The sequence below is a fragment of the Macaca mulatta genome, chromosome 11, assembly GCF_049350105.2.
Source record: "Macaca mulatta isolate MMU2019108-1 chromosome 11, T2T-MMU8v2.0, whole genome shotgun sequence".
Taxonomy (NCBI): domain Eukaryota; kingdom Metazoa; phylum Chordata; class Mammalia; order Primates; family Cercopithecidae; genus Macaca; species Macaca mulatta.
In genome coordinates, this window is record NC_133416.1 from 107093659 (window position 1) to 107108758 (window position 15100).

Consider the following 15100-nt stretch of genomic DNA (forward strand, 5'->3'; position numbering starts at 1 on the left):
TGGAGAGCCTGGTCTAAAAAATTAGGGCTTTCAGAATATCTGTGGTTTTACAAGTAGAAGGCCAGAAGCTACCAGTTTAGATAAATATTTGGGGATGGATCTTAAAAAGTAAATACTATGTACTGTTTATATAGAACAAGTAAGTTTTAACTTCTAACTAACTTTCAAGGAAATATTAAAATGTAACTGGTAATCTAGAGATAGCATACACCTGTTTCAGATATTTTAACAGAGGATTTTGTCCCAACATTAAAGTTACTATTATAAATATTTCATTAATATAAAAATTTCATTTGGTAAAACCTACAGGTATTTAAAACCTCAGTACATACACAACTGTTCATAGTTATTCATAAAGAATTTTTATTGGGGCCAATAATAGGATGTTTTTGCAAGAGAAAGTGAAGCACAAAAACAAAATGAAACAAAAAAAGCAGGCCTAGGAGGTAGGACTAGCCATGGAACTAGATTAGCAAGTGCTATCCCAGGAAACAGTGTCACAGCTTACTTTAAGTAACTAAATTAAGTAAATGTTCTTGTAATGGACAGTCACTATACTAAGCAAGTTTTTTTTAGTTTTCACAAATAATATGACATACTTAACACAGTTCACTCTATTACTGGCTTTTGAATAAAGTATGATATATCTGTAACAAATTAAGTTCTAAAAGTGACAAAAGATTTCTTATCAGAATAATGTATTTCCTTTAATACCAGTATATACTATAAATCCTTCCTGTATAGGACAAAAAGTAAGTTTACAAATCTTAATATTAAACTGATTTATTCTCTATAGTTTTTCTTGCTATTGTGTTCATATAAAAATTCAAATGAGCAAGAATCACCCATGGCCTGACCTCAATCTATCCTTCTAATCTTATCTCCCCTCTTTCCTCTTTGTAAACTCTTATTCCTAATAAATAGAAATACTCGCTCTTACTCGACTATATCATCTGTTTTTCTGCCTCATATAACCTTTAATATTTTATATGACAATATTTTCAAAGAACACTATCATAAGGGGTTGTCACAGGAACTAACTCATGCTTAAGATTCTGAGCTTATTGAAGAGAAACCTCTTGGGATTTGCATATTATAAAAATATGCAGACTGAACTTTCCATATTTGTCTCCTACTATTACTTAAGGAGGAAGTGAGGAAACCGTATGTGTGGCTCTGCTCTGTTAGACTGAGTTCATAGAGAAAATAGGGAAGACAGTCAAAAGGAAGGTTTTTGTCTTTTTTTGGGAACCAACATCATTATGCCCAGTAAAACTAAGGAATACAACAACAACAACAACAACAACAACAACACTACTAAAAATCCATGCGTTTAAGAAAGAGTCTAAAGTAGAGAGATCGTCAAGTGATCTGTCAAAGCACTCCTTCCCCTACCCACGCACTGAGAGTAAAACCCCAAAGAACATCAGGAATAGTGCAATAAGGAAACTGACATCTTACAGTGGTGGAATCTGATAATGCGCCATGTCCCATGCCTCTTAGGTGTACATACTGAACTGGAAAAGGCAGACACATTGTCTTCATTTCCCCCCGCCTTACTTACTACACTCTGGCTTCCATTTTTCCCAAGTTCTTCCTCTGAAATCTTGCTCAAATTATCTAAGTAGTGGTCTGATATTGTGTGGCACAAGTCTTCAAACGAATAATCCTTTTCTTGACAGAGTTTTATTTCATCCAAGAGTTTTGATAATTCTCCAGTGACGGTTTCACCTATGAGAATAAGTTTTTCAGAAGTTTCAAGAAAGGTTATTGTTAAAACTTACTGTTAAGCAATAAAAATATGACCGCTATGGTGATAGAACTCAAAATGCAGCAAGATTAAGCAGTCAGACACTGTTCTGCTGAAAATAAGGTACTCAACCATAATTAGTACAACATTATTAATGGACAAAAGAGATTATAATTTTGCCTATTTTTATTCTTTTTCAAAATATAAATAATTATTGTAAGGTTATGTATACATGGTACATAAAAGCATCTAGAATTACAATTCCCAAAGCTTCACTTATTATAGGATTTAATTTCCATAATCTTTCATTGGTATTTTACTTCACTAACAGAATTCATTAGCAAATTTGAAATGGTGCTGAAAACCTTCTTCCTAGGTTCAATAAACAGAAATAGTACAAGTTATTTAAACAAATAATAATATAGGTAATCAGTACATTAAGAATTATGGTATATGATATAAAGTAAAAACACAAAAGAAATAGATAAATAATATAAATAATATATATCATCTGTCAAACATGAAGATTTTGTAGATTACATGAAAATATGCACATTTCTAAACAGTCTCAGAAAGGTACCTTATATCTGTAACTTATTCTGAAAAAAATTTCCAGCAGTTACAATCCAGATTTTAATATTTTTATTCTGACTTAAAAACATATTTAAGACCAGCTGACTATAGATGCATGGATTTATTTCTGGACTCTATTCTGTTTTATTGGTGTATACGTCTGTTTTCATGCCTGTACCATACTGTTTTGATTACTGTAGCTCTTCACAAGGGTTACAAGAACACAAAATGTGGAAAAGATAGTCTCTTCAATAAATAGTGTTGGGAAAGTGGATGTCCACATGCAAAAGAATGAAATATGACCCTTATCTCATCCCCTCTGTAAAAATCAACACAAATGGGATAAAGACTGGAACATTAAGACCTGAAAATATGAAACTCCTAGAAGAAAACATAGGGAAAAAACTTGATATTGGTTTGGACAATGATTTCTTGGATATGAACAAAAGCAAAAATGAACACACAGGATTGAATCAAACTAAAAAGCTTCTGCACTGCAAATGAAACGATCAACAGACTAAAAAGATAACTTAAGGAATGGGAGAAAATATTTGCAAACCATAGATCTGGTAAGCGGTTAATACACAAAATACATAAGAAATTCACATAACTCAATAGCAAAAACTCAAATAACCTAATTTTAAAATGGGCTAAGGACCCAAATAGACATTTCTTCAAAAAAAGGCACATAAATGACCCAAGATATATGAAAAGGTGCTCAACATCACTAATTATCAGGGAAATGTAAATCAAAGCCACAATGGGTTATCACCTCACATCCATTAGAGTGGCTATTCTCAAAAAGACAAAAGATAGGAGGTGTTGCTGAGGATGTGGAGAAAGGGAAGCCTCTATGCTGTCAGTGGGAATGTAAAATGGTATAGCCACTATGGAAAACAGTATGGAGATTCCTCAAAAAATTAAAAATAGAATTACCATATGATTCAGTAATCCCACTTTGGAGTGCTTATTCAAAGTAAATGAAACCAGTATCATGAAAAGATATCTGCACCCTTCTGTGTTGCGGGAAGTCAAGGACCCCAAACGGAGGGACCAGCTGGAGCCGTGGCAGAGGAACATAAATTGTGAAGATTTCATGGATATTTATCAGTTCCCAAATAATACTCTTATAATTTCTTATACCTGTCTTTATTTTAATGTCTTAATCCTGTTATCTTCATAAGCTGAGAATGTATGTCACCTCAGGACCACTATTGTGTTAACTGTACAAACTGATTGTAAAACATGTGTGTTTGAACAATACGAAATCAGTGCACCTTGAAAAACAACAGAACAACAGCAATTTTAGGGAACAAGGGAAGACAACCATAAGGTCAGACTGCCTGTGGGGTCGGGCAAAATAGAGCCATATGTTTCTTCTTGCAGTGAGCCTATAAATGGATGTGCAAGTAGGAGAGATATCACTAAATTCTTTTCCTAGCAAGGGATTTTAAATATTAAGACCCTAGGAAAAGAATTGCATTCCTGGGGGGAGGTCTATAAACAGCCACTCTGGGAGTGTCTGTCTTATGCGGTTGAGATAAGGACTGAAATATGCCCTGGTCTCCTGCAGTACCCTCAGGCTTATTAGGGTGGGGAAAAAATCCCACCCTGATAAATTTGAGGTCAGACCAGTTCTCTGCTCTCGAACCCTGTTTTCTGTTGTTTAAGATGTTTATCAAGACAATATGTGCACAGCTGAACATAGACCCTCACAGTAATTCTAATTTTGCCCTTTGCCTTGTGATCTTTGCTTTTTCCCTTGCCCTGTTTCCTCTGAAGCATGTGATCTTTGCTCTGCCTTTTGCCCTTTGAAGCATGTGATCTTTGTGACCTACTCCCTGTTCGTCCACCCCCTCCCCTTTTGAAATCCCTAATAAAAACTTGCTGGTTTTGTGGTTCAGGTGGACATCATGGACCTACCGATATGTGATGTCACCCCTGGCGGCCCAGCTGTAAAATTCCTCTATTTGTACTCTTTCTCTTTATTTCTCAGACACTCAGGGAAAACAGAAAGAACCTATGTTGAAATATCAGGTTCCCCCGATACTTCTGTTCATTACGGCATTCTTCAGAACAGCCAAGACATGAAAACAAATCCACTGAGAGATGAATAGATAAAGAAAATGCAGTGGGTGTGTACATTTATATACATACTACACAAACAATGGACTATTATTCAGCCTTTAAAAAGAAGAAGATCTTTCCATTTGTAACAACATGGATGAACCTAGAGGGCATTATGCTAAGTGAGATGAACCAGGTACAGAAAGACAAGTACTGCATGATCTCACATGTGGAATCTAAAAAAGTCAAAGTCATAAAACAGAGAGTAGAATGGTGATTGCCAGGGGCTGAGGAGTGAAGGAGATGAGAAAGTGTTGATCAAAGGGTATTAAGGTTCAGTTACGGGGGATTAATAAATTCTGGAGATTTAAAATACAGCATGGTGACTATAGTTAATAATATTCTATTGTATACCTGAAACTTACTAAGAGAGTTATCTTAAGTGTTCTCTCCACAAAAAAACAAACAAAAAAAACTATATGAGATGATGGCTATGTTAATTAGTTGATTTTGGCAGTTATTCCACAAAGTATATATCAAATTGTACACTGTAAATATATACAATTTTCATTTGCCAAGAGTACCTCAATAAAGCTGGGGAAAAACACATTTAAGAAAAAAACACATCTAAGAAATATATACTCCAGATAAACTTCATTACAGCAGGCTTGGTTTTCTGCTTTGCTCACTGCTGTATCTCAGGGCTGAGAAGCTCTAACCAGTAACAGAAGCTCTTATAAATGGATGAAATATAGAGTATAGGATATAACCTATTAGACTTGAAATTTTCACAACTGTACATACAAGTCTAGTATGGTTTCCAGGGCTTTATAATTAGGTACTCACTTTTGGTCTTTTGGGTGGGAGACTCAACAGGAGATGAAATGTGTGTTTCTTGTGTTGCATCTTCCTGCACAGGCTCTTCAAGGACTGTAGATCTTCCCACACCTTCTAAATACTCTGTGTGTATACATTTTTGAGATTACATACTTGAATTCATTTATTTTAAAACCAGTACATTTTATGTTTTACTTCTGGTGATCAGTTTTGCATTTATTTTCTCATATCCTAAGTTTTCAAAAGAACTTCAAAAAACCAAACATATCAAAAGAACATCATGATGATCTTAAAGTTTTAATTAAAAAAAAAAGACACCAGATTATTTGGGAGAAACTCTTGAACACCTTTCTTCTAAAAACTAAACTTAAAACATTCTTTCCTTAAAAATAAATTCACCTATTGAAGATACAATAAACTCCTTGTTCTCCTTACTTCCATCTGAAGATTTTAAACTGTCTGAAAGATGCTTTGAATAGATTTAAACCCTCAAACAGGAATGTCAAATTCAGATGGACACCACAACCAGCCAGGTAACATAAATGAATGAAATGGAGTAAGTTCATTTTAAAATGGTGCTGTAATCTTGTAAGATAAGTACAATTTGCATATTAACTTTATTTCCACAAAGAAATAATGTTCATTGCCATTATTCTTTAAGTAATGTCCTATACTCAGCCTATTTTTCATTTTTCCAGTTTTGATACAAATATAATATTAGGAATAGCAGCTTAAACTTAAATATTGCTTACTATGGACCCAGCATTGTTCTAAGTATTTTGTATACATTAACTCATCTAATCCTTACAAAAGTATGACACAAGCACAATCTAAGTTTTAAAGATTACAAGTAAAGGGGGAATATTATTAACTTGTCCATGTTCATTCAGCTAATAGGTGGCAAAGCCAGATAAATATAAGACAAGAAAACATCTCGCTTTTCTCTTAATCACAAAGAAAACAGCATCTGAATGTAGAAATAAATGTTAACCAATATTCAGCCTCACAGACCATGTTTAACCAGAGAAAAAATGACCAATCTAAAGTTCATCCCTGAAATAAAACTTCTTTTAGAGAAACCAAAACTCCAGAGTTTGAGCTAAAATTCCAGATTTTTTTTTTTTTTTTTTTTTTTTGAGATGGAGTCGCTCTGTCACCCAGGCTGGAGTTCAGTGGTGTGACCTCAGCTCACTGCAAGCTCCACCTCCCTGGTTTAAGCCATTCTCCTGCCTCAGCCCCCTGAAGTAGCTGAGACTACAGACACGTGCCACCACACCCGGCTAATTTTTTTTGTATTTTTAGTAGAGACAGGGTTTCACCATGTTGGCCAGGCTGATCTCGAACTCCTGACCTCGTGATCCGCCCACCTCAGCTTCCCAAAGTGCTGGGATTACAGGCGTGAGCCACCACGCCCAGCCAAATTCTAGCTTTTTAAATGTTAACAGCTAATCCAATTTTTATGGAAACACAATGTGGGCTCAAAATATGTGATATAAACAAAGCATGTGTGCTATGTGCCAAAGCATTCAGCCCACAAGTGGCTAGTTTGTAACCTCTGTATAAAGATTAAATTAACAGATCTCTTTTCATACAGATCATTTGCTTATACTTCTTTATTCAAGAATCTTTTTCTTAAAATCTAATAAAGAAAATTTGTACTCTCATGCCAAACAAGTATGTCCTCATACCATTTAAATAATTTCTACCAGGGAAATCCAGGAATGCAAAGAACAGAGATGATGTGTTCACATTCTGAAATTTGCCAATAATTAGAGAACTTCAAAGATGTCCTGTATCCTGTATGCCCTGTCACAAATTAACATACCTAATTAATCTTGACCATTTAGGAAAGCAAAGATAGTTACTCCTATGTAACAACACTTTATCTTAGATAAACCAATGCAGTATGTTTTTAAAAAGTCCATGATTATGTCACACCCCCTTTTCTAGTGAGTGACATTTATTTTGCTTTTCCCAAAAGACATATTACACACATGCTTCAGTTTTTAAAAGTTCAGTGAGAGGTGGCCAGGTGCAGTGGCTCACTCCTGTAATCCCAGCACTTTGGGAGGCCGAGACGGGTGGACCACGAGATCAGGAGATTGAGACCATCCTGGTTAACACGGTGAAACCCCGTCTCTAGTAAAAATATTTTAAAAAAACTAGCCGGGCAAGGTGGTGGCCACCTGTAGTCCCAGCTACTCGGGAGGCTGAGGCAGGAGAATGGCGTGAACCCGGGAGGTGGAGCTTGCAGTGAGCCCAGAGGGTGCCACTTCACTCCAGCCTGGGTGACAGAGCAAGACTCCGTCTCAAAAACAAAAACAAAAACGTTCAGTGAGAGGCTGGGCACCGTGGCTCCTGCCTGTAATCCCAGCACTTTAAGAGGCCAAGGTGGCTGGATCACCTGAGGTCAGGAGTTCAAGACCAGACTGGAAAATGTGGTAAAATCCCCTCTCTAATAAAAATACAAAAAGTAGCCGGACATGGTGGCAAGTGCCTATAATCCCAGCTACTTGGGAGGCTGAGGTAGAAGAATCACTTGAACCCAGGAGGTGGACATTGCAGTGAGCCAAGATCGCACCGCTGCACTCCAGCCTGGGCAACAAGAGCAAAACTCCCTCTCAAAAAAAAAAAAAACCACGCACACACACAAAAACAAAATTCAGTGAGACTCAAAATCCAATATGAAATGCAAAGCGTCTAGAGGGAGAAGACTGATAAAAATAGTATGTGCCACTCTTATTTTTTAGCTTTTATTCAATTTAATTTTAATTTATATAAAAGGCTATGATTGGATTCTTCTCTGATTCATCTCTGCATGCATTTGACTTGCAATTAACTTCTTTATTGATAAGAAAATTGTAGGGGCCTGAACTTCCCTGAAATGTTTTGGAAATAGAGAAGAGAATACAATGGCTGCATATTGTGCTTCTATTCTTTTTACTCCTCCTTGGCTTTTGTTGACTACTGTATCTACATGTTCCCTGCCTGACTTGGTTTTAATTCATTTACCTTCCTGCAGAATAATGCTGTTCTTCAGCTTCCCAACTGACACCTAATAAAACCTATCTCACCACCCTCCTCTGTCATACTTGCAGCCAATCCATAACAAGTGTAGGAAATAATCACTGCTGAACAGGGTAGGAGCTAAAGGAGAGAAAAAACATCTGGGGTTTTTAAGTAACATGCTACATGACAGGCCTAATCATCAAACAGGAAAGGAAAGCATTTAAATCTAATTTTTAATAAAAGTTTTAGTTCAAGTGGTGAAGTAGGCAAACTGCAAATAACAAAAATCATACCTAGATAGTTGTCAAACCTTCAACAGAGCTAATGACTGCCACTAACAACAAATGTACTTAAATGACTTTTACCAGAAACTAAGGCTGGTAAGACTGAGTTATTTTATACCATTGGATTAGGAAGGAAATAATCCGTATTCTTTTAGCTAAATACAATTTTTGTTATTATTGATAATCTAACATTTAGATATAAGCTCTGCCACTTAAGATACATGAATTTGAACAAATCAAATCTCTCAGAGCCTCAGTTTCCCTTATGTGCAAAAATAAAATAATGCCTGACTTATCTTACTTCATAGGGTCATAGAAACCAAAGTAGTAGCAAATCCCTGAAAACACTCAAAGTATTATTCAAATGTGAAATAATACTTAATCATCACTACTTTATAGCTTTATTAACTTCCAGCTCATAACTACATATTTACTACATATATATGAATTTTAAAAATACTTCTAATATCAAATGAGTAAATAAACACTTTAACTTCTTTAAAATACTTACTGAGTAGTTAAAGACCAAAAATAAAACACTAAAAGATATTATTATTTAGTTTAAAAGTCTGCCATAAAAAATAAAACTAGTAAGTTTGTTCAAAAGTAAACACTAACTCAAAATCAAAAAGAAAACTATAACAGTTTTAACCTGATCTTAACTTTAAGGCAAACTCATCCATCATTCAATACTGTTTACCTTGTAAGAGTGTTGCAATCTGGAGAGATTTCTGAGATGGATGTTCTTTCAGAATGTCCAAGACAGTTCTACCTAAGCTATCCTTTATGTTGGCATCAATTCCTGAAAGAAAAAGAAAAACTCACTAGATATACACCACTGAAGTGTTCTCAAAAGATACTATCAGTATCTAACTGCTGTAATTTCAAACATATACAGACCAAGCACTAAAAGTGATTTTAAAAAAATTAAGTTCTACACACACACACACACACACACACACACACACACACAGACACACACGCACAAGATTTTAGCAAGAAAGAAGGCAGGGGCCTATTGTTACCAAAGATTAGGAACATTCTTGATCACGAGTTAACTCTCAAAGGGCACCCACCCAATGCTTAAGATTGTTTTTCAGGACCCTATGGTAACTTTTTTTTTTTTTTTTTTTTTTTTTTTTGAGATGGAGTCTTGCTCTGTCGCCCAGGCTGCAGTGCAGTGGCATGATCTCGGCTCACTTCAAGCTCCGTCTCCCAGGTTCACGCCATTCTCCTGCCTTAGCCTCCCAAATAGCTGGGACTACAGGTGCCCACCACCACGCCCAACTAATTTTTTTGTTGTTGTTGTTTTGTATTTTTAGTAGAGATGGGGTTTCACTGTGTTAGCCAGGATGGTCTTGATCTCCTGACCTCGTGATCTGCCCGCCTTGGCCTCCCAAAGTGCTGGGATTACAGGTGTGAGCCACCGCGCCCGGCCAACCCTATGATATCTTTGGGTTATAACTACTTAACTCAATAGCACACTATCACACTGAAAAATGTTATTGATTTAGAATGTGAATTCCTAAAGCATAATGGTCATGTGATTTATATTCTCTGTATAATATGGTAAAAATATTTAGTAGATTATAATCATGTACCATGTAAGTAACATAAGAACAGTCTTAGAACACTTGAATATTCATAGAGTTGAAAAAGGATGATTATTTTGAACTGTTGTCCACATAGAATTTATTCAAATACAAGGTCAAATACTCCATGATATTTATTTATCCTAGATTGTATTTGTCAGTCACATTCATCATCCATTTGATGAGCAAACTTATTGAAGTGTGTAACTAAAACACCTGTTATTACTTTCATTGTGGAAATATATATTGTATGAAAGAACTTATTTTAACGTAGCAAATAGCTTTCACTGCCCTAAAAATTTTATGAATTTTCCAAACACATAATTGCAAAAAAAAAAAAAAAAAGCCAATTTACAGGATCTGGTCCCAAATGTTAGTCCATTGTAAGATTATTAAATACATGTTTAAATTTGCATAGGAATGTGTGACCAGCACATAATAATATTTAGGTGGTTTCCTCAAATCGTTTGTTGTAATACCACACTGCATGACAAAGTTAAATATAAATGAAACTTTAACTTTGTTAAATTATGTACAAATACAATCACAATACAATAGTCTGCCAATGTTTTTCATTTTATTTTTTTAGAGGAAAATAAACACACTATATTCCATAACATGAAAAATTTCCATCAGTTGTTTACAAGCATGAATTTGTACCCATGCCTTTTGATCTTTAAAACAAATCTGACCTCAATTTTAGTTTTATTTCATTTCAATCAGAAAGTACATGTGAAAATAAATAAGCCAACTTTATCATTCCTTCAAAACACTCCCTTTGAAAGGTTCCCTTTAAAATAAATTTCTGTAGCCTACTAAAAATAGTTACTCAGTTAATGAACTAACTAGGACAATTTACCTTAAGGAGAGGGAGCTCAAATCTCTGTTTACTGTAGTTCACAATATAAAACATAGAAAAACTATTATGTTCTTCAATAAACCAAACAATTGTGACAATTTCTCACGGATCAATTCCTCTCTCTTACAGAAGGCAGAAATCTCCTTTTTCTTTTGGCAGTTTACCTCTAAAGTACTTAAATGCATAAAATTGTAATAACTAAGAAGTTTGTACTTAAAACATGTATTGTAAAAACGAAGTTGCACATTGATATCAATGTTATCTAAATACTGAAGCTCAGTTCTACATAATATGAATACATATCTGCATTTTAGAGTAAAGACGAGAGGGTGATTTGTGAAGAAAACTGTGTTGTTTTCCTTTGTCTATTCCCAAAATAGAAATGGTATCTGGCAGGATAAGCTCCATGCAGAATCACAATAGTTACCTGTTTCTAACAGAACTCGTACAACATCCACCTTTCCAAACAAAGCTGCTTCATGAAGTGCACTCCCCTTTTCTGTCTGGAAAAAAAAAAAAGTAAGAAAAAAGAAAGCACGGTTGTATTTGGAGTGCTTACAGGTTTAAAAAAAAAGCTCACATTTTATATATTCATACATATTTTCTGTACTCTCAGCCCTCCCTAACAGAAAGGTAACATGGAATAAAGAAGAGATTCTGAAAGAAAAATCCATTGTCTTGGGGATTATAAAACACCTCTGCTTCTAAATAGAAATTTGGGCCAGGTGCAGCGACTCACGTCTGTAATCCCAACACTTTGGGAGGCTGAGGCAGATGGATCACCTGAGGTCAGGAGTTCGAGACCAGCCTGGCCAACATGGCAAAACCCCATCTTCTCTACTAAAAATACAAAAATTAGCCACGCGTGGTGGTACATGCCTGTAATCCCAGCTACTCAGGAGGCTGAGGCAGGAGAATCGTTTAAACTCAGGAGGCAGAGATTGCAGTGAGCCAAGATCATGCCACTGCACTCCAACCTGGGTGACAGAGTGAGACTCCATTTCAAAAATAAATAAATAAATAAATAGCCATTTGACTTTGTTAACGTTAGTATGTCACCTTCTCTTAGCTTTAGCTCCCCTTAAGTATAAAATAAGAGAAGTAATGCCTACCTCACAAGGCTTTTGTGACTATGCAAGAAGCTCATTTAATCAGCTTGCATTTATTAAACACCAATTATAGGCCAAGAGTAGCTGAAGGATATTCTGAGGTATGGAAATATCATCCTGGCCCTCATATATTCACATTCTATTTGAAGAGACAGATGTATAAACAAAGATGCTCCCTGACTTCCAGTAGGGTTACCTCCTGATAAAGCCACCATAAATTGAGTATCCAATAAGTTGAAAATGCATTTAGGCCAGGTGCAATGGCTCATGCCTGTAATCCTAGCACTCTGGGAGGCCAAGGTGGGTGGATCACCTGAAGCCAGGAGTTCAGGACCAGTCTGACCAACATGGTAAAACCCCACCTCTACTAAAAATAGAAAAAAATTAGCCAGACATGGTAGTGGGCACCTGTAATACCAGCTACTCAGGAGGCTGAGACAGGGGAATTGCTTGAACCAGGAAGGTGGAGGTTGCAGTAAGCTGAGATCGCACCACTGCACTCCAGCCTAGGTGACAGAGTGAGAATCCATCTCAAAAAAAAAAAAGAAAAGAAAATGCATTTAAACACACTTAACCTACCAAACATCATAGCCTAGACTAGCCTACTTTAAATATGCTCAGAACACTTACATTAACTTAGAGTTGGGCAAAACCATTTAACACAAAGCCTATTTTATGATAAAGCACTGACTATCTCATATACCGCATATCGCTAGCCTGGGAAAACATCAAGATTCAAAATTCGAAGCATATCAAAATTGCAACAGTTTCACACCATTTTAAAGCTGAGAAATTGTTAAATTAAATCATTGTAAGTTGGGGGCTGTCTGTAAACATTTATGATAAATGAAATCTAAACAATTTAATGTAGCCATAAAAAAGAACAAAATCCTGTCATTCACAGCAACATGGATGGGCCTGGAGAATATTATGTTAAGTGAAATAAGTCAGGAACTGAAGGATAAATACCACATGTTCTCACATATGTGTGAGCTAAAAATGTTGGGCCCATAGAAGTAGAGAGTAATATTATGGTTATGAGAGGCTGGGCAGGGGATCAGGGAGAGAAGGATAGGGTGAATGACTACAAAATTACAGCTATATAGGAGGAAGAAGTCCTAGTATTATTTAGTAGGGTGATGATAGTTAATGATAATGGATTATATATTTTCAATTACTGGAAGAGAGGATTTTTGAATGTTCCCAACACAAAGAAATGACAAATGTTTTAAGTGATAGATATGCTAATTACCCTGTCATTACATACTATATTTCATGTATTGAAATATCACTCTGTATCCCTAAATATGTACAATTATTACATGCAACTAAAAGTAAAATTAAAAAGCAAAAAAAAAAATTTAATGTGGCTTAACAAACCCAGATGATCTTTTCTCCCTGCTTTCCTCTCCATCCCATCCTTTGCCCATCACAACTCTCTTCCAAACCTCATACCCTATGCTCCAGGCATACTGAACTCTTTCATAATCATTTCATATTGCTTTCTTCCACAGGGAGTCTCAAAGGCTGGTCTCTCTGCCTGGCAGGATCTAACTCCTAGCACTCTTAATCTAGCCATATAGATATGCCACTAGTTAATTTTCAGCATGAATAAGAATCACCTGCTGAGATAGTTTAAAAACACATTTCTGGGCCCTATCCCCAGAGTTTCTGATTCAGTAGCCTGAGATTAGGCCCTAGAATTTCCATTTCTAACAAATTCCCCTGTGATTCTGTAGGTCTAAACAGTATGCTTTCAGAACCATGAGCATGTACTGTATCTTGAATCTTAGCTTAAAATAATTGCATTTATAAAGACATCCCTGGCCCCTGAAGTTTAGTGTTTTTCCTGGATGTTCCACATTAATCTATATTTTCCTTATCACAGCACTCATAATACCACATTACAATTTTATGTAATTGTCTAGTTCCCATAATAAACTGTAAGTTCGGTGGAAATGTAGGCCACATCTATTTTTTCACCATTGTATCCCCAATGCCTAGCAAAGTACTTTGAAAATATAGATGTTTAGGAATTCTTTTGAGGGCAAAAAGTGGAAGGAGGGAAGAACACAGGATGAAAAACTAGGACATTTTGTGAGTAGTGCAGGATGAGATTGATTCTGCCTTGAGGAAGCTCAAGGAAGATTCCAAAGATGATGCTTTTTCAGCTACACAAATGTTAGTTGTCTCTTTTTTTTTTTTTTTTCATTCTTTTTCTTCTTCTCTCAAGAATCTAACAAGTATCAGTAGGTCATGTGTGTGTGTGTGTGTGTGTGTGTGTGTGTGTGTGCGTGTTTTCAATTGAATAGTATCAAGTTAGCAATTTTGTCACCCTATACTAAATGTGATCTCTAATGTGGGATTCTAATCTCAACTTGAAATAGAAATATCACTATGAAATAACATACAACGTAAAAACTTTTTTTTTTTTTTGAGATGAGTCTTGCTCTGTCGCCCAGGCTGGAGTGCTGTGGCATGATCTCGGCTCACTGCAACCTCCATCTCCCCGGTGCAAGCAATCTTCCTGCCTCAGCTTCCAAAGTAGCTTAGATTAAGGCATGCACCACCATGCCCAGCTAATTTTTGTACGTTTAGTAGAGATGGGGTTTCACTATGTTGACCAGGCTGGTCTTGAACTCCTGACCTCAAATGATCCACCCACGTCAGCCTCCCAAAGTGCTGGGCTCACAGGCATGAGCCACTGCGCCTGACCAAAGCTCTTTAATAAAAGTCTATTATATAATTAACCCAATCTAAAGTAGATAAGTACATTACTAAGGAGGTTTGAGGAACACTGAATATCAATGTGATCTGAATGTATCTTCAAGATGGAATGATTGGAATGCACTTGAATTATAATCTGACTGGCATATGTAGATACTGAAAAAATGGAAACAAAAAAATAATTTTTAAATATACAGCACAATTTTGAAGGAAATGAAAAACTGGAAACTGATTCGGCTCTTAAGAAAATATTTCAATGTGGGGCTTGAACATTTTATTTTTTCCCTTCCTTA

General features: G+C 35.9%; 1 protein-coding gene across 7 annotated transcripts in view; it reads right to left on the reverse strand.

The window, feature by feature from the left end:
* ANKS1B (ankyrin repeat and sterile alpha motif domain containing 1B) overlaps positions 1-15100 on the reverse strand; it is a 1294913-nt gene that overhangs the window by 1064880 nt on the left and 214933 nt on the right. For all 7 annotated transcript variants that reach the window (XM_028830273.2, XM_028830270.2, XM_028830269.2 and 4 more), the window contains exons 5-8: positions 11399-11474; positions 9221-9322; positions 5237-5350; positions 1565-1731 (exon numbers count right to left, since the gene is read on the reverse strand). In XM_028830273.2, the coding sequence (XP_028686106.1) occupies positions 1565-1731; positions 5237-5350; positions 9221-9322; positions 11399-11474 (459 nt within the window). The remainder of the gene's footprint in view (positions 1-1564; positions 1732-5236; positions 5351-9220; positions 9323-11398; positions 11475-15100) is intronic.